Source organism: Engystomops pustulosus, chromosome 9, assembly GCF_040894005.1.
Source record: "Engystomops pustulosus chromosome 9, aEngPut4.maternal, whole genome shotgun sequence".
In the NCBI taxonomy this organism is placed as follows: Eukaryota; Metazoa; Chordata; class Amphibia; order Anura; family Leptodactylidae; genus Engystomops; species Engystomops pustulosus.
This window is the reverse complement of record NC_092419.1, coordinates 5471844-5493147: the sequence shown is the minus strand read 5'-3', so window position 1 is coordinate 5493147 and position 21304 is coordinate 5471844. Positions and strand designations below refer to the sequence as shown.

At 44.4% G+C, this 21304-nt stretch overlaps 1 protein-coding gene across 4 annotated transcripts in view; it reads right to left on the bottom strand.

Moving 5' to 3' along the window:
• Positions 1 to 21304, bottom strand: part of DPF1 (double PHD fingers 1) — a 54610-nt gene that overhangs the window by 20281 nt on the left and 13025 nt on the right. For 2 of the 4 annotated variants that reach the window (XM_072125912.1, XM_072125915.1), the window contains exons 2-3: positions 8997 to 9157; positions 8630 to 8737 (exon numbers count right to left, since the gene is read on the bottom strand). In XM_072125912.1, the coding sequence (XP_071982013.1) occupies positions 8630 to 8737; positions 8997 to 9157 (269 nt within the window). Of the gene's footprint in view, positions 1 to 8629; positions 8738 to 8996; positions 9158 to 13497; positions 13795 to 21304 lie in introns of those variants that run through there. The other 2 variants (XM_072125914.1, XM_072125913.1) reach the window with 2 other exon arrangements.

Here is a 21304-nt window from a genome sequence, read left to right as displayed (position 1 = left end):
ATCTATATAGGAATGAGTAGACCTGAGGAAGGGAACAGTCCATTCGATTCCTTAAAGGTCCAATTTAGTCAACGCATTAGGAGGTCTCTATAGGAGCGAGTGGACCTTAGGAATGGGACGGTCCATTCCCGAAATGCGTAGTCTATGAATAAATGCACATCCTAATGGACTACTGTCTGGGTAGTACGGCAGCCATGTTACATGGTGTTTTGGCTCCTATGTGTCCATTCTCCTTTCAATTATTACCCTCACCAACATCCAGGGGTCACAGTAGCCTTATTTTGCTTTTTCATCATTTATAGTGTGAAACCTGATAAATTAAATTTTCTCCTTTTGCTCACCCCCATTTCTCAGGACTCTATGGGGCACATTTACTTACCCAGTCCATTCGCGATCCAGCGGCGCGTTCTCTGCGGTGGATTCGGGTCCGGCCGGGATTCACTAAGGCAGTTCCTCTGACGTCCACCAGGAATGCACTGATCTTCACCAAGGCGGACCGAGTGAAGGTAAGCACGAGTCCCGCGACACTTTTTTTTAAAAAATGCAACGGTTTTTCCCATTCCATTCTTGTTTTCGTTCAGCCACGCCCCCTATTTCCGTCGCGTGCATGCCGGTGCCGATGCGCCACAATCCGATCGCGTGCGCCAAAGCCCCGGGGCATTTCAGGGGAAATCGGCGCAAATCGGAAATATTCGGGAAACACGGCGGGAAAACGCGAATCGGGCCCTTAGTAAATGACCCCCTATATGGTGCACCTTGTGCATAATTTCATGTTTTCCTATCCAAAATTTTGCACTGATTAAAATTGCACTTTCCAAAATGCATTTTCAGTGTCTATTATAGATCTCCTACTATTGATCTCCTACTATAGGTCTCCTACTATAGGTCTCCTACTATAGGTCTCCTACTATAGGTCTCCTACTATAGATCTCCTACTATAGGTTTCCAACAACTTGCCGACATACATTCGGCAGATGAAGCAAAATTTGGAAATTCCCAGATAAACATGTAAAAGGTTAAAAAATCTAGGTGAACTAGTGAATTTGATAAGCAAAAATGTGAAGAAGAGCTGCATGTCTCCGTGGTAACAGACTACAAGCAAACCTCGTGTAGTCTGATACTGCAGTCACATTTCCTTCCATGTCCAGCAACTCTTTTAGGAACATACATTCAGAAGTAAAGCATTAAAGGAAACCTACCACCCTATTAAGGTAGGTCCGGAGGTAGGTGCATCTCACGTATTTAAGGATAGTCCTTTAGAGCTTTTTAGGGCTAATCCTTTACTCCCCTCTGTCTTTTCTAATCTTTAATCAGGGTAATATGCAAATTTTCTAAAGCGGCTACTGGGGTGTGGAGTAGCCGGTGCTGAGGCTACACAGTGCGGCTACTCTGAGTCCTAGGTAGCCTCTTTGATCCTCCCACCCAAACATCTTCAGCGCGCAACTACAAGGAGCTGCGCGCCCTGGTCCGAGAAGCCGGAGTTCTGCGCATGCGCAGAACACAGGCCAGTGGCTGCACGATCTCAGCTCCAAAGTGCTGTGCGCAGAACTCCGGCTTCATGGATGAGAGGATCAAAGAGGCCGCTGGGGTGTTGAGTAGCCGCGCCGTGTAGCCTCAGCTCCGCCTACTCCACGCCCCAGTAGCCTATTCAGAAAATTTGCATATTACCCTGATTAAAGATGAGAAAATATAGAGGGGTGTAAAAGACTAGCCCTAAAAAGCTCTAAAGGGTTATCCTTACATACGTTAGATGCACCTACCATCGGACCTACCTTAACAGGTAGATCCGTAGTGGTAGGTTTACTTGCAAAATGTGGAATTTTCAGAAGTTTTAAAAAAAAAAGTATGGAAATTTCCTGATACACATGAAAAGGTAACAAAAATTCACGTGAACCAGCTGCAGACGGATCTCTTTCCATTTTTCAATTCTACTTACCTACATTCAATAGGTTATAAGAAGGATTAAACAAATAAGTGGAATTTGTGAATAAGGTAAAAAAAAATATGTATGTGAAGTAGTGAGTTTGAAAAGACGTCCCAAATGTCTCCGTGGTAACAGACTACAAACAAACCTTGTGTAGTCGCATATTGCAGTCACATTTCCTTTCGCTGACAACACGGCAACAGATCCCTTGGATATATACATAGGGATATAAAATATGACCCAGAAAGAATACTTTGCCTGAATATTGGATATTAGTCTTCACTTTAGAGCAGTGATTTTCAACCTTTTTTGAGCCGCGGCACACTTTTTATACTTAGAAAATCCTGGGGCACACCACCAATCAAAATAGCACAAAATGACACTAAAACAGTCATAAAAGGCCTCCCTTTACTAATAAAAAACCCCTAGCGGCCTCCCTTTACTAATTAAAAGACCCTAGCGGCCTCCCTTTACTAATAAAAAACCCCTAGCGGCCTCCCTTTACTAATTAAAAGACCCTAGCGGCCTCCCTTTACTAATTAAGAGCCCCTAGCGGCCTCGCTTTACTAATTAAGAGCCCCTAGCGGCCTCGCTTTACTAATCAAAAGCCCCTAGCGGCCTCCCTTTACTAATTAAGAGCCCCTAGCGGCCTCCCTTTACTAATCAAAAGCCCCTAGCGGCCTCCCTTTACTAATTAAGAGCCCCTAGCGGCCTCCCTTTACTAATTAAGAGCCCCTAGCGGCCTCCCTTTACTAATTAAGAGCCCCTAGCGGCCTCCCTTTACTAATCAAAAGCCCCTAGCGGCCTCCCTTTACTAATTAAGAGCCCCTAGCGGCCTCCCTTTACCAATTAAGAGCCCCTAGCGGCCTCCCTTTACCAATTAAGAGCCCCTAGAGGCCTCCCTTTACTAATTAAAAGACCCTAGCGGCCTCCCTTTACTAATTAAGAGCCCCTAGCGGCCTCCCTTTACTAATTAAAAGACCCTAGCGGCCTCCCTTTACTAATTAAGAGCCCCTAGCGGCCTCCCTTTACCAATTAAGAGCCCCTAGCGGCCTCCCTTTACTAATTAAGAGCCCCTAGCGGCCTCCCTTTACTAATTAAAAGACCCTAGCGGCCTCCCTTTACTAATTAAGAGCCCCTAGCGGCCTCCTTTTACTAATTAAGAGCCCCTAGTGGCCTCCCTTTACTAATTAAAAGACCCTAGCGGCCTCCCTTTACTAATTAAAAGCCCCTAGCGGCCTCCCTTTACTAATTAAGAGCCCCTAGCGGCCTCCCTTTACTAATTAAGAGCCCCTAGCGGCCTCCCTTTACTAATTAAGAGCCCCTAGCGGCCTCCCTTTACTAATTAAGAGCCCCTAGCGGCCTCCCTTTACTAATTAAGAGCCCCTAGCGGCCTCCCTTTACTAATTAAGAGCCCCTAGCGGCCTCCCTTTACTAATTAAGAGCCCCTAGCGGCCTCCCTTTACTAATTAAAAGCCCCTAGCGGCCTCCCTTTACTAATTAAGAGCCCCTAGCGGCCTCCCTTTACTAATTTAGAGCCCCTAGCGGCCTCCCTTTACTAATTAAGAGCCCCTAGCGGCCTCCTTTTACTAATTAAGAGCCCCTAGCGGCCTCCCTTTACTAATTAAGAGCCCCTAGCGGCCTCCCTTTACTAATTAAGAGCCCCTAGCGGCCTCCCTTTACCAATTAAGAGCCCCTAGCGGCCTCCCTTTACTAATTAAGAGCCCCTAGCGGCCTCCCTTTACTAATTAAGAGCCCCTAGCGGCCTCCCTTTACTAATTAAAAGACCCTAGCGGCCTCCCTTTACTAATTAAGAGCCCCTAGCGGCCTCCCTTTACTAATTAAGAGCCCCTAGCGGCCTCCCTTTACTAATAAAAAAAAAGACCCTAGCTGCCTTCCCTATACAAACAATAACCCTATATACTTACCCTTGATGTCTTCTTCCGCGTACCTTCACTCCTAATGGCGATCCGCTCACCTTCTGTAGCTCCTGCACCGCGCGCCTCTGGTCACGTGACTTACACGACCTGACGTCAGGTCGCGTCAGTCACGTGACATGGGCCGCGCGGTACAGGAGCTACAGAAGATGGGCGGATTGCCGACGCGGGGTTCGGAGGTAAGTATGGGGCAGAAACACGGGGGCGCGGCGGCAGCACTACACCGGGGCACCATAGTTGGGGGAACTTTCCCCGCGGCACACAGGTTGAAAATCACTAGTGTAGATCAGCCATAAGTCTGTAGATGTCTGCACTGTGATTGTTCAGCTATAGCTGCCTGAACTATTCATTCCTAGGATACAGTGTAACAAAAAACAAAAAAAAAATATTTCTCTATAGTAGGAATAATTTTGGAGAAATAAATGTGCATGTATCATTTTATTATTTTATTATTATGATTTATATTTCTATATATTTTTTCAGTAGAACTGGATTTTTTATTAGGAGAAGTGAAATTGCATTTTCTTTCCAGACAAGTATACAAAAAAAAAGAGCATTAATACGTCTGGTCATGTGGTTTGATAGTTTCCATGGCAACTGCTTTTTTCATTTACCGAATAGCTGAATTAAAAAAAAAAAAAAACTGAAGAAAAATGTGAGAGGGAAAAAAAAAAAAAAAAAAAACGGGGGAAGGGAGGAAGAGAAAGGGAGGAGGGAAGAGGAAAGGGAAGAAATAAGAGGAGGAGAGGGGATATCAAGAGAAAATAGAGGAAGAAATGCGTAATGAGCAATGGAGGGAGACGGAGAAACGGGAGACGGGTGGGGGGTCTAGGGGTGGGTGGGGGGGCACGGGGACTGGGAAAATAAATTAGGCAAAGTCATGTCTGCGGGGAATATTCTAAGGGAGAGAGGAATGTACATGGGTTCATTATCACATATATATATCAGGCGGTCCCCGACTTACAGACGACCCCTAGTTACAAACGGACCTCTGGATGTTGGTAATTTACTGTACTCTATCCTTAGGCTACAATAATCAGCTGTAACAGTTCTGACAATGTAACATTTTTACAATCCAATTGTCACAGAGACCAAAAAAATTTGGCTGGGGTTACAATTATAAGGTATACAGTTCCGACTTACATACAAATTCAACTTAAGAACAAACCTACAGAACCGATCTTGTACGTAACCCTGTATATATTGTATATTACACCTGATTAGACCTAAGTATCACAAACTACACCCCGGCCAATCCGAGCAGGATCCCAGATAGTTACATCGATATTATTACCCGAATGATTGGTCGTTATTGAAAATGTCAATTATTGCTCAATACTCTTCTGCTTCTAAAAATAGTTTTTCTCTGACAACAGCGACAAAAATAATCTCCGAGTCTTCCCGGATAGACACAAAGGGAATACACTCCCGGCATCTGGATGCGATGTCTTACAGCCGCTGGAGTGAGACCCTGCAGGGAACGTCTAGTGATATTCTAGCAGAGGATATTTAGCATTACCCGGGTGTCAACCCTAAGACTTAACACTATAATGTCACGTCTACTGAGGAGGAAGCGAGAATATCTGGACAGGCCCCAATGAGCCGGCTCTAATAATCTGCGGCATAACATACAGGCGGTCCCCTACTTAAGGACACCCGACTTACAGACAACCCATAGTTACAGATGGACCCCTCTGACCTCTGGTGACCTCTCTGGATGTTACTATAATCCCAGGCTGCAATGATCAGCTGTATGGTGTCTGTAATGAAGCTTTATTGATAATCCTTGGTCCCATTACAGCAAAAAATGTTTAAACTCCAATTGTCACTGGGGCAAATTTTTTTTTGTCTGGATCTACAATTATAAAATATACAGTTTCAACTTACATACAAATTCAACTTAAGAACAAACCTCCGGACCCTATCCTGTACGTAACCTGGGGACTGCCTGCAGGCAGTCCCCAGGTTACATACAAGATTTTATATGTTTGTTCTTAAGTCGTATCTGTATTTAAGTCGAAACTGTATATTGCATCATTCTAGATCCAGACAAAATTTTTTTTTGCCCCAGTGACATTTGAATTTTCAAAACTTTTTGCTGTAAAGGGACCAAGGATTATGAATAAATCTTCATTACAGACACCTTACAGCTGATCATTGCAGCCGGGGACTATAGTAACATCCAGAGAGGTCACAGGGGGTCCGTCTGTAACTAGGGGTCGTCTGTAAGTCGGGTGTCCTTAAGTAGGGGACCGCCTGTAGATATATATCTCAGTGGAGCAGATAAGGAGACCAGGATCATAACAATATTTTACAGTCTTTACAGGCGGAAAAATCCGGGTCAAATACAACAATGTCAAGTGACCCCTTGAGTTGACAATAAAGAATGTACAAATCTTATATTTTGGTTCTATTAGGAGCATGTTATCCCATGGAATAATATAAATGTATATGCATAGACTTTCTATACTGAACGCCCCTTTAAGGGAATTTCTAGTTCCATCTTAGTGTCTACACCAGCAATGTTCACTGCCAGTAATATGGACTCAGGCCGTGATACAAATGTATACATCTCCTTAGTAATTTTACCTTTTCTGTTCTACATTGTATAATTCCGTGATAAACAAAATAAATAAAAAAATTTTATCTAAAAAAAGGCAAGAATTCATGTGTACGGTGCTGCAGAGCATGAAGGCACCATATGTACATGTAAAAATAAGTGATATGTGGGGCTACACAGGATTTGTACTCCGCATCCTGTATAGTGGCCATGCAGGGGTACTGCAGCTCAACTCCTGTTACAGTGAATGGCATTTTAGCTGCAGTAACCCAGTACGGCCACAACACACAGTACAGAGTGATCAGCTTCTGGCCGCATACTATAAGAACAGGCGATCAGTCATTACCCTGCGTGTTAGACTCTCACCAATGCTATAGTGACAGATAGGTCATTAATGTCAGATTCATAGAAAACCCCTTTACTGCATTATAATAAGTCATCTAAAGTTAAAGACATCAAAAACTGTAATTAATAAGAAAAAAAAGAATATGTATATGTGCTCATTTCCCTGCAGCACTCCCAGAGGACAACTTAAGTATTACACCGTGTCCACTGGAATCAATGGACCTGCATGGTCCTCCAGGGAAAATGAGAGAGATACAGAGAGGATCTTTTTAGCTGTTCTCCAATAAATAAGGATCCTGAAAGGGGCTATCCTCTATTGACGCCATATGAGAGGGGCTATCCTCTATTGACGCCATATGGGAGGGAGCTATCCTCTACTTATTCCATATTTTAAATAGATTTTCTAAATTAGACAATACAGGCGGTCCCTTACTTAAGGACACCTGACTTACAGACGACCCCTAGTTACAGACGGACCCCTCTGCCCCCTGTGACCTCTGGTGACCTCTCTGGATGTTACCATAGTCCCAGGCTGCACTGATCAGCTGTAAGGTGTCTGGAATGAAGTTTCATTGATAATCCTTGGTCCCATTACAGCAAAAAAAATGTGAAACTCCAATTGTCACTGGGGCAAAATTGTTTTTTTTGTCTGGATCTGCAATTATACAATATACAGTTCTGACTTACGTACAAATCAACTTAAGAACAAACCTATTGAACCTATCCTGTACGTAACCCAGGGACTGCCTGTGTAATAAAAAAAAATGTAACAATATAAGTGCATTGTATTAATGAATTGTATTATTAATTGTATTAACTAAGTGCATTAATAAGACATGAAATGTGAGACCTTAATCTGAAAACTATAAAATAACAAGTAATAGATACATTTTCTGCTTATGATTCCTCATTGACAACAGCTGTAACCAGCGCACACTTGTAGCATCTCGGTCTTCACTTTGGATCGAAAATTGGCTTCACCCCGGCTGGCAATTCCCCCAACAAACCTCCATACAGTGACTATCCTTCATGCATGCACATTTGTTGACTTATCTCCAGACTGACACTGACAAACACAGAGCGTATATGACCCACTGTTCTGTCTCCTGATATGTACTAGGTAAGGAATATGAAAATTAGGAGAAGAAAAAACCACACCTCAAGCTCCATATACATCAATTCTTGAATTACAAGAAGCCTTGTGCCATGCCTATGGATATTAGCCAAACCATTACATCTCTTCCAAAAGGAAAATACACCCAACTGTAGACAGCGCCGTTAATTGCATCAGGAAACGGGTTTGGCTTGGTAAAAGACAAGTTTCTTACCCAGAATTTCCAAAGGAAATCTCCATAAGGGGTTTAATCCCCTTCCTGACCCACAACTATGGCCTCTCACCAAATGTCTACACTTAGGAGTCTTTTCCTTTTGGAAGAGTTTCTGGTTTCGCTCTTATTCCAGGTCAAGTCGCAAGACATCCTGCAAGCCAGAAATTGATATATAAGGTAGCACTAGAGACAAAGTTTTTCATATCCCAGAAAACGTATTAATCCTATTCCTTACCCAGAATTCTAAGCTGAGCAAACGTGGTCATTAAGCCTCTCTACGCCTGGAAAAGAGATCTCCTTAAGTGTATAGAGAAACGCTGGACCTTTCATGAACTTAAGTAGGGTTTCTATATTGTCTAGTTGTTTGGTGACAAGGATATAGTACATGATATTTGCAGGCTTTTAATAAAAATTCGGGGATTTCCTTGGTGTTTCCTTTGTTTTAATTCTCTCCTCATACCTGATGGCCAAAGTGTTTCAGGTCCCGCGATGGCAGAACATGATAACACCTGGGCCCCCCAAACTAACTTCTTACCAAGCTTAAACTCACAGGGCCTCAGACGAGGATCCTCTAGTATGTCCAGCCGCCTCTTCTTTCTCCAGCAGCGAGCAGGATACGTATAGATCTGTCCCGGAGACAAGCCTATATATGAGACAGGAGAAGTTTAGGGTGTTAATATAGTGGTAATGTAACTGGGAGAAAGATTTGACTTTTCTTTGCTAATAACTACGATTGTGGGAGGGGCCACTTGCTCATGATTACAGTGGACTCAAGAGGACTCTAGTCTTATTTGACCATACAAGTATAGAGGCTAATCGGACATAAATCGTGATGTAAATGGCGACCCTCATAAACCACAACAGAACTTTCAGTGTATGAATATGTGGAGTATTGTTTGTACCTGGTCCTCTGTGCGTCTTCTCCATCCAGATATAGCAATTGTTCTGAGCCACACCAGTCTGGGAGTCCAGGAATGGCAGCCTCATACTTCTCTCCGCGCACAGCCGGGCATTATAGCTGCGACAATGTTCTATGGCCTCCCGGTAGAAGTCCTCTCCCAGCCTGCGGGGAGAAAAGACGCTTCACATCAGTCTAGGCTCAGTCTGTCATCCAAGTGCCTTCTTAGAAATTTACAGGCAGTCCCCTACTTAAGGACACCCAACTTACATACGAACCCCTAGTTACAGACGACCCCTCTGCCCCCTGTGACCTCTGGTGACCTCTCTGGATGTTACTATAGTCCCAGACTGCAGTGATCAGCTGTAAGGTGTCTGTAATGAAGCTTTACAGGCGGTCCCCTACTTAAGGACACCCGACTTACAGACAACCCATAGTTACAGACAGACCCCTGTGACCTCTGGTGACCTCTCTGGATGTTACTATAGTCCCAGGCTGTAATGATCAGCTGTAAGGTGTCTGTAATGAAGCTTTATTCATAATCCTTGGTCCCAGTAGAGCAAAAATCTTTGAAACTCCAATTGTCAATGGGGCAAAAAATTTTTTTGTTGGATCTACAATTACAAAATATACAGTTCCGACTTACATACAAATTCAACTTAAGAACAAACCTATGGAACCTATCTTGTACGTAACCCGGGGACTGCCTGTACACAAAACCCAAATTTCAGGTAGAAATCCTATAATCTTTATTGGTTATATAATACATGAGTCCATTTACACCAATCTGTAGCCATGGCAGAAGCACTGATGGATAACCCTCAGCATTAGAAGTATTGGAAGGGATTCCTACAAATTCCATATACTGGGGAAAAAATCAATTATTACTGCGGATTCCAAACGTAGAATTCAACCTTCGAAAAGCTTGAACCTGATTCCTGAGTTTCCCTATAGATATTTCACCATTGATTTCTCAGTTTTGTTATTTTTGAGCATTTCTCGTGTTGCCCGGCCTTGATTTATGCCGCTGAGGACAAGACCGGATTATTGTCCTCTGCTTATAATCTGAAGTCTTTATCTAGAGTACAATCGTAAAGCCTCTACTACAGGGCTCTTGTCACATCAGCTGGTGCGAAGATTTCGGTTTACCCAGTCCAGGTGCAGATTATGGAGTGATAAAATATTCGGGTGTGAAAAATTTCCTGAATAATTATCGTGGTAATTAACGCTTCTAAGCGGGAAAAGAACTGACTTTCCATGAGCCCTTTGAGCACGGACACTGTATCACATATCTCCGGAGACCGGGAGCACTATTACCAGCACAATCTAGATTATGCTTTCAGATCCCCGAAATTTTGGCTGCTTTACACCTGGTGTCCCCATACACATAATTGTTACTTGTTTAAAAAGTGAATCCTCATGTTACTGCATGTATAAATCGCTCCTGTCATTCCCTCCTTGGGCTCTTTTTGTCCTAAAGAAATGATGTTAGTTTTCACTATTTCTCCTTGCCCAATGTACAATGGTCACCTAATGATCCCTCCCTAGACCACTCCACTCAGGACTGACCAATTCATCCCTCCATGACCACTAGTGTCACCAATTCATCCATCTTAGACTTATCCATCTCCTGAAGACCAGTGGTAGTGGCATCACCTTTCTCTCCCTCCTAGACCTCACCTACTCATCTCTACTAGACTACTGGAGTCACCTACTCATCTCTAATAGACTAGTGGGGTCACCTACTCATCTCTACTAAACTACTGGGGTCTCCTACTCATCTCTACTAGGCTACTGGGGTCACCTACTCATCTCTACTAGACTACTGGGGCCACCTACTCATCTCTACTAGACTAGTGGAATCACCTACTCATCTTTACTAGACTACTGGAATCACCTACTCATCTTTACTAGACTAGTGGTGTCACCTACTCATCTCTACTAGACTACTGGGGCCACCTACTCATCTCTACTAGACTAGTGGAATCACCTACTCATCTCTACTAGACTACTGGGGTCACCTACTCATCTCTACTAGACTACTGGGGCCACCTACTCATCTCTACTAGACTAGTGGTGTCACCTACTCATCTTTACTAGACTAGTGGTGTCACCTACTCATCTCTACTAGACTTCTGGGGTCACCTACTCATCTCTACTAGGCTACTGGGGTCACCTACTCATCTCTACTAGACTACTGGGGTCACCTACTCATCTCTACTAGACTACTGGGGTCACCTACTCATCTCTACTAGACTAGTGGTGTCACCTACTCATCTCTAGTAGACTACTGGGGTCACCTACTCATCTCTACTACACTACTGGGGTCACCTACTCATCTCTACTAGACTACTGGTGTCACCTACTCATCTCTACTAGACTAGTGGGGCCACCTACTCATCTCTACTAGACTAGTGGGGCCACCTACTCATCTCTACTACACCACTGGGGTCACCTACTCCTCTCTACTAAACCACTGGGGTCACCTACTCATCTCTACTAGACTACGTGGGTCACCTACTCATCTCTACTAGGCTACTGGGGTCACCTACTCATCTCTACTAGACTATTGGGGTCACCTATTCATCTCTACTAGACTACTGGGGTCACCTACTCATCTCTACTAGACTACAGGGGTCATCTACTCCTCTCTACTAGAACACTGGGGTCACCTTCTCATCTCTACTAGGCTACTGGGGTCACCTACTCATCTCTACTAGACTACTGGGGTCACCTACTCATCTCTACTAGACTACTGGGGTCACCTACTCATCTCTACTAGACTACTGGGGTCACCTACTCATCTCTACTAGACTACTGGAGTTACCTACTCATCTCTACTAGACTACTGGGGTCACCTACTCATCTCTACTAGGCTAGTGGGGTCACCTACTCATCTCTACTAGACTACTGGGGTCACCTACTCATCACTACTAGACTACTGGGGCCACCTACTCATCTCTACTAGACTACTGGAGTTACCTACTCATCTCTACTAGACTATTGGAGTCACCTACTCATCTCTACTAGACTATTGGAGTCACCTACTCATCTCTACTAGACTAGTGGTGTCACCTACTCATCTCTACTAGACTAGTGGTGTCACCTATTCATCATTTGTAAACCAACAGTTCATTATTACCATCACTTTATTTCACTTCATTATTCACCTTTAAATATCCAAAGTTACTTTGTCTCCCCTAGACCATCCCCATTATCTACTTATCTCTGCAACAGCACTTCATCCCCCACTAGTTCCTTTCTGCAGGGCTAGAGTCACCCCTTATTATAGCTGTCACCCCTGCAACTCTTATTATACTAGTGTCCCCCCTTTATCTATTATTGTACTAGTGTCACCCCCGCATCTTGTATCGCAGTAGTATCAACCCTGCATCTCCTATTGTACATTGGTCACCCCCTATTTTACTAGTGTGACCCCTGCATCTCCTGTTGTGGGAATATCACCCCTGCATCTCCTGTTGTGGTAGTGTGACCCCTGCATCTCCTATTGTACCTGGGTCACCCCCTATTGTACTAGTGTGACCCCTGCATCTCCTATTGTACCTGGGTCACCCCCTATTGTACTAGTGTGACCCCTACATCTCCTGTTGTGGTAGTGTGACCCCTGCATCTCCTATTGTACCTGGATCACCCCCTATTGTACTTGTGTGACCCCTGCAACTCCTATTGTACCTGGGTCACCCCCTATTGTACTAGTGTGACCCCTGCAACTCCTATTGTACCTGGGTCACCCCCTATTGTACTAGTGTGACCCCTGCATCTCCTATTGTACCTGGATCACCCCCTATTGTACTTGTGTGACCCCTGCAACTCCTATTGTACCTGGGTCACCCCCTATTGTACTAGTGTGACCCCTGCAACTCCTATTGTACCTGGGTCACCCCCTATTGTACTAGTGTGACCCCTGCATCTCCTATTGTACCTGGGTCACCCCCTATTGTACTAGTGTCACCCATGCATCTCCTATTGTACATGGGTCACCCCCTATTGTACTAGTGTCACCCATGCATCTCCTATTGTACATGGGTCACTCCCTATTGTACTAGTGTCACCCATGCATCTCCTATTGTACATGGGTCACCCCCAATTGTACTAGGGTGACCCCTGCATCTCCTATTGTACATGGGTCACCCCCTATAGTGACCCCTGCATCTTGTATAATATTGGTGTCATTCCTGCACCTCTTATTTCCCAGGCGTATTCTGCCCTCCCATGAAACTCCTTCTTTTCTTCCTTTATTTTCCTGGTGTTCTCCAATACCTTAATAGTATCCAGACATTTCTCCAAGGGCAGTAACGTTACATTTTTATTCCTTCTAGTCCACAAAGTCCCAGAGATTTGCAAGGACGAATCTATGAAATCAGAACCGGGGGAACCTGAGACCATCTTAAAATCACTTCTGCCACCCCATGCAGGCGACGTGAGGGATGAGCGTAGTGTCCTATACATTTATATGTACACACACATATGTATGCAGATTTTACCTCTCCTATATGAGCGTGCGTTTTGCGTTCTCAATGAATTCCTCTGGGAGAACTGATTGGAGCTTTGAGGGAACATAAAATTGCATTTGCTGCATAAAGAGATTCAGGTATGAAATGAATTATTCAGCTGGTAAAGCCTGAAAAATGACTATTAACTGCTCCTTCTCCTATCCGGGGAAGAAATGCACCCAGGACACCGGAGAGTTAAATCTACAGTCAAAATATCTCGCCCCCGGGCCAAATGATTGCCTCTCAAGGTTAATATGGACGCACATCATGTTGTGTTTACATCTTCTATCCACATCTTTTAGGTCACCTTCAGTAGTTTTTACTTGTTTACATATTTTTTTTACTTTGATGTTATTCCTATAAAATATCTATATATATAATGTCTACATAAACATGGAAAAAGCAGCAGCAGAATCCAAAGAGACAAAGATGTAATATTAGGTAAAACTGTTCTCGTTGCCCATGGAAACCAATCAGAGATCAGCTGTCATTTTACAAACAGCTGTGGGAAAATGAAAGCTGAGCCCTGATTGGTTGCCATGGGTAACTAGAACAGTCCTGCTCTAAGAGGCCTATGATAAGTCCAAAAACCAGCGCTCACGTAGAAATACAAAGAAAGGCAGAACTCCCAATTAGTGAAAGTGATTTATTTCACTTCATGTGCAACAATTTAGCTATACAAGCCTTTCTCAAGCACAAAAACATGGCGTACAAACAGGATATATCATGGCAAAAGTGATAATGCCATAACCCATGTCAGGGAGGGCACATGAGGTGAAATAAAACCTCAATTTTTAATTTTTTTCACTAATTGGGAGTGCAGCCTTTTTATGTATGTATGAATACAGGCAGTCCGCTACTTAAGGACACCCGACTTACAGGCGACCCCTAGTTACAGCCGGACCCCCCCCCTGCCCCCTGTGACCTCTGGTGAAGTCTCTAGATGTTACTATAGTCCCCGGCTGCAATGATCAGCTGTAAGGCGTCTGTAATGAAGCTTTATTCATAATCCTTGGTCCCATTATAGCAAAAAATTTTGAAACTCCAATTGTCACTGGGACAAAAAAATTTTTTGGTCTGGATCTACAATGATAAAATATACAGTTTCGACTTACATACAAATTCAACTTAAGAACAAACCTATGGAACCCATCTTGTACGTAACCCGGGGACTGTCTATATATATACAGGCAGTCCACGGGTTTCATACAAGGGAGGTTCTGTAGGTTGGTTCTTAAGTTGAATTCGTATGCAAGTCGAAACTGTATATTTTATCATTGTAGCTCCAGACAATTTTTTTTTTTTGGTCTCCCTGACAATTGGATTTTGAAAATGTTGGCTTGTCATAAGAACCAGGAATAACAATAAAGCTTCATTACAGACGCCTGTAATAACTTATAGATATTTATTGTAGCCTAAGGCTAAAGTACAGTAAATTATCATCATCCAGAGGTCCGTTTGTAACTAGGGGTCGTCTGTAAGTCGGGTGCTCTTAAGTAGGGGACCGCCTGTAAACAGAGTTGATCATTAACGATCGTCCCTTTTAATTTTATATATTGGAATTCAATAATTAGGAACTTTTTTTTTTTTTTAGCAAATACTAATTTCAGATGCTGTATAGATTCATGTATAGTAGTCAGAATAATAGGGGATAATTAGAATTAGAACTGATGACATTTTAAGATTTTAAATAAAATCTTGCCAAAATTTATTACACACCAATTTTTTTTTATTAACCAGTCTTTACTTGCATCCAATAAATACTTCATTATTCTGCCATCCCTTATCTCTTTGATGGGTTACTATTCCTTTTTTTAATCCCCACCCAAAAAATGTCTGAGCCTCCACTTCTATAGGTTTCATAGCAAACATCCAGCAAGCTCAGTTTCCCCCCATTCTTTCCCCCCTTATCAATCAGGACCCTGGATCCCCCCCCCCCCTTCGCTCCCTCCCTCCTGAGCGGCCAGGCCTGAAGCCTGGGGTGGCTGTAATTCCCCAATCTCTGAGCCCGCCACCATCCAGTGATCCGTCACCATGGAGAACAGTTGTAGTATCCAAATAATACTGTATAAGACTAGGTGTACGGGGGGGGGAGGGGGAGGGGGGTGGTATGTGTCAGGATTTCGATGGTATTAAAGCCCACTCCTCCCCCTCACCCCATCTCACCCTTCCTTCCCAGGGCTGAATTTTCTATTCCACATATGTCTCTTTCTTCACATCCTTCCTGCGTTCTTGACCTGCGTTCTCCGTCTTTGCGCCCTGAGCCCCCGTCTACTAGGCCTCACCTCTCATGCTGGGATATTACAATACTGGACTCGAATACACATCAAATAATATACTTCTTAGTAAATTTGAGTTGATGTGATATTATACTTAGAATAAAATCGCCTTCTAACAATGAAACATTTAAAATATCTTGAAAAAGTAACCAGAAAAGGAAATATTGACGCCCTAAGAATAGTAAATGCCTGAACCTCTTTGATATTAATACTCAAAATTGCTGTAAAATTTGTTCTCTTAAGCAAGGTTTCTCATTATTTCGAAACACAGTACGCCTACTCAAAAAAAATTATGTTACCTTATATACTTGAGTATAAGCCTAGTTTTTCAGCACAAAAAATGTGCTGAAAACCCCAAACTCGGCTTATACTCGAGTCAAAAAAATAAATCAAAACTCACCTTTCCGGTGGCCCCCTTAGATCTTCTGTACGATCCATCCGCTGCAATGGTATTGTTGTGCTGCACAACGGGGGGGGGGAGTGTTGTATACACTGGGGCAGGGCCTATGAGGCTATATACACTGGGGGCAGGGGCTGGCAGGTTATATACACTGGGGCAGGGGCTGGCAGGCTATATACCGGGGAGGCTGTGACCAATGCATTTCCCACCCCCGGCTTATACTTGAGTCAATAGCTTGGCCTTGGCTTATACTCGGGTCGGCTTATACTCGAGTATATACGGTAAATTAAAAAAAAATATCGAGGATTTAATCTGAAACTAGACGAGTCAATTTTTGTCTAGGATGAGGTGAGAGTGTCACTTCAAACGCCGCTATCCAGAACCATGCTTCTGATATCATTTTAAAGATGAGAATCTCCTCTTCCGAATTGCATCAGTTTTATAGTTCTGTGTGCTACAGAACCAGAGATCTGTATATAACTGCTTGTATCATCGTTGTATCCATATAATTACAAACTTGATGAAATTCTCAGCTTTAATATGATACCAAAAGCCTGGTTCTAGCTTCTCTTGCTCCCTGCACCGCCCCAACAGAGTGCACCACTTTGGTGCTCCTTTAACATGGGGCGTGCAACACAATTCGGTCAGACTTTGCATGTAAAATCTGGCGCACAATCCGACTGAGCACCGGAGCGCCCCCTTCAGTGCAGAAATTTGTGGAAGGAATGGGCAAAGTCAAACATAAAACTGGCGCACAACCCTTAGTAAATGTGCCCCAATAAGTTTCAATGTTTAGACAAATTGCATCTCCATGGTAACAGACAACAAACAAGCTCGGTGTAGTCTGATCCTGAATCCTACTCGCCGAGCTTTATAATTATGTAACTTAGGGGTAGTATACAGGCAGTCCCCGGGTTACATACAAGATAGGGTCCGGAGGTTTGTTCTTAAGTTGAATTTGTATGTAAGTCGAAACTGTATATTTTATAATTGAAGTTCTAGACAATTTTTTTTCTTTTGCCCCAGTGACAATTGGAGTTTCAAAATTTTTTGCTGTAATTGGACCAAGAATTATGAATAAAGCTTCATTACAGACACCTTACAGCTGATCATTGCAGCCGGGGACTATAGTAACATCCAGAGGGCTCACCAGAGGTCACAGGGGGCAGAGGGATCCGTCTGTAACTATGGGTTGTCTGTAAGTCGGGTGTCCTTAAGTAGGGGACCGCCTGAATTAGGTCAGCATTTTTATCTGGCTGGGGCTGTTACTGCTTAGTCGGACCGTGCGTCACAATTCTGCAGCATGTACAAACTGCACCAAAAAATTTTTTTCGGGGCAGTGCAGGAGGCGCCAGATTACTGAAGAACCACAATTCATGAATCTGGCGCCCCCTGCACACTCCACAGACAAACTGCACCTAGTACAGACCTCACTGGTTTTGATAAATTTGGGCCTGTTTGTATGTTGACATGAAATTTGACAGAGATTTTGCACTGGATTAACTACACAGAACCAGTGTGTAAACATAGTCCTAATGCAAACAAACGTATGAACACCCGGGCCTTAGCAACGTACAGCCGGGTCCTCAGCCCTCCGCTGTCCAGTGATAATCAAGCTGCTTGGCCATGGTGCGGTGAGACAACGGGTGCTCACCACACTGTGACTGGGTGCCATAGACTTCTATGGGGGCCGTGATTTGTCCACAAATTGTGCGTCCGGATCTCGTTCCCTCATGCGTTTGTGTCCATGGGGCCTTGACACCCAAGGAGGGTGGTGGGGGCGCTTACATATTGATTGTGGATGACAGTTCTTTACAATGTTAATACCAAATACAGGCCGTCCCCGGGTTACATACAAGATAGGGTCTGTAGGTTTGTTCTTAAGTTGAATTTGTATGTAAGTCGGAACTGTATATTTTATCATTGTAACTCCTGACAGAACTTTTTAGTTCTCTGTGACAATTGGATTTTTAAAATGTTGGGTTGTCATAAGAACCAGGAGTAACACTAAAGCTTCATTACAGACGCCTGATAACTGTTATAGCTGATCATTGTAGCCTAGGACTAAAGTACAATAAATTACCAATATCCAGAGGTCCGTTTGTAACTATGGGTCGTATGTAAGTCAGGTGTTCTTAAGTAGGGGAACGCCTGTACCAGTATACAGGACCACAATACAATACTGAATTCATCAGATATCAATAAAAGTCTTTCAATCTTTATTTATATTTGTACAAGACATGGCAACCAACAGAACATTAAAATCATCACATAAAACCCAAAAAGACAAACAAAAGTGGTGGTGGTCAGTTCAAAATACAAGTATCCGCCATAATAGGCAAAAGAGTAAATCCAGGGAGAGATGTATACACCAATATAAACAGTATTTTTGCCCATCCGGGCGTTCTATGCATGAAATGCCTACCACAATGATTTGACTCCCGGACCACCACCACAGCACCCTGACGTACGCTTCCTCAAGGGGTCTCTACAATGATCTGAAATTTTAATTTTCAGCCCATATGTGGGCCAGGAAGATTAATGTGTCTCCTTTTTACAGGTACCAAGTCATAAAGGCTGAATCATGTAACCAGGCTTCTCAGAAGTCGTACATTGATTTATAGGGAGTAAATAGTCCTTAGCCCATAAATGAAAGGGTTAAGAACCATTGGGTTGCAACTTTGGAAAGTTGCAACTGCTGGCACCGGAATTGCGTCTAATGTCCTCCCTCATGCCAGGTGGGCATCATGGAGCGGGGCATGGGGCAGGAAGGGGCAAGGCATGGGGCTGGATGGGGTGGGGCATGGGGCAGGATGGGGTGGGGCGTTTGGCTGGATCTGGTGCGGCAGGATGGGGCGAGGCATGGGGCAGGAAGGGGCAAGGCATTGGGCTGGATGGGGTGCGGTAGGATGGGGCAAGGCATGGGGCAGGATGGGGTGGGGCGTTTGGCTGGATCTGGTGCGGCAGGATGGGGCGAGGCATGGCGCAGGAAGGGGCAAGGCATTGGGCTGGATGGGGCGAGGCGTTTGGCTGGATCTGGTGCGGCAGGATGGGGCTAGGCATGGGGCAGGAAGGGGAAAAGCATTGGGCTGGATGGGGTGCGGTAGGATGGGGTGAGGCATGGGGCATGATGGGGTGGGGCATGGGTCAGGATGGGGCGAGGCATGGGGCTGGATGGGGTGGGACCGGTTGGGGCGAGGCATTGGGCAGGATGGGGTGGGGCATGGGGCAAGGCATGGGGCTGCATGGGGTGGGGCATGGGACAGGAAGGGGCAAGGCGAGGCATGGAGCACGATGGGGTGGGGCAGGAAGGAGCAAGGCATTGGGCTGAATGGGGTGGGGCAGGATGGGGTGGGGAATGGGGCAAGAAGGAGCAAGGCATTGGGCTGGAACGGGTGGGGCAGGGTGTGGTGGGGATTCCCTACATGCCGCAAATTTCCTATAACATGTGCCGGTTATATTGGATCTCTATCCCAGACAGGACCTTGAAGTTATCTGGACTTGGGACTGACCGGGGCCTCTTAAGTGTATCTGGGTGCGTCGTGCGCTAGTGGGGCTCAATCAAGACTAGCGCACAAAGTGCCAGCTCTTTGATAAATTGCCCCCATTGTCCTCTGCAACCCCTGGACCATCAATCCATTTAATTAGGGGGGATGACACCAAATACTAGCAGCAAAATAACATGAAGGATCACCAATAAATAAAATTTGTTTAGTGAAATCATTAAAAGTCAAAAATTGATGTTGAAATTCCTCTCGCAATGTTATGACTGAGGAGAAGGTTTGAGGTTCTGCAGTGCATTAACCGAAATTGCTAAAATCTACCAAAATGGCAAAATAAATAGCAAATATTCATCCAGCCGTGAAGTCTGAGCCTTATCTCCCCCCCACCCCACTCCGGCACACACTTACTCCCCTTTCTTTATGCTCCCCCACCCACGTATCCCCCCAGACCTGCAGAACAGACAGAAGACTCTGGCGCTGTACGGCTGTGTGGGTGTGCGGGGGGCAGGGCGCTGACACATTAATACTTGCACACCCTGCTGCATCAAATCCCAATATATATGTATATATTCAGCAGTACAAGTGCATTAACATTTCAAAGGCCCCGGCTTCAGGAGGAGAAGCCGCAGATTGACACCTAACCAAAAATACAATTATTTGCAGCAGAGATAAATGTGGGGACAGGTGTATAATAAGGGGCTGGCGAGAAGAGCCCCTCCAAGGAATATTGGGAGACAATAAGAGAAATTACAAGGAGAGGTCACAGACAGAGGAGCTTAGAAATGATAGGGTGGAGAGTGCGGAAGAATATGAAGAATATATATAGAACGGATGATGGGGGTTATATATAATTTAAAGAGTTAATTTGGGAGACATAAATGGAAATTAAAGGGTAGGATATAGGGTATAACAAGGGTTAGTGTTATCTAGTCATGGAGATGGATTTTACAAAATTAAAGGTGACAAAATAGGGTTATAAAGGACGAAAATTTATTATTATACTGAGGAAATAATAACGCCCCCCGGAGGAACAAGAAGCAGCTCAGACGTCTACCAAGGTCTGATTGTAGAGACCAACAAATGGAGAACGGATCTGATTTAGTAAGAACTCATCCAGGAGGACGTCTCCACAAGGAGAGATGATAACCACCAAGACTTACATGAGAGGCCTGTCACCGAGCCTACAGGCACCGCCGAGGGACCCAAAAAAGTGCTCACCTTAGGAGAAGACTCTAGTGTGGCAAATATTCATATTTATGTTGCAAGGTCAATTAACAACATTTTCTGGAATTCAGATATTAAATGATGTATAGTTAGGATAAGAGGCACCCCAAGATCATGTAAATGGAAGCTAAGATGCCATAACCTGACACGGCCGCAACACGATGTAAGGAGCTGTCCCATGACCACAGCACAGTGTAAGAAGCTGCCCCATGACCACAGCACAGTGTAAGGAGCTGTCCCATGGCCACAGCACAATGTAAGGAGCTGCCCCATGACCACAGCACAGTGTAAGGAGCTGTCCCATGGCCACAGCACAGTGTAAGGAGCTGTCCCATGGCCACAGCACAGTGTAAGGAGCTGTCCCATGGCCACAGCACAGTGTAAGGAGCTGT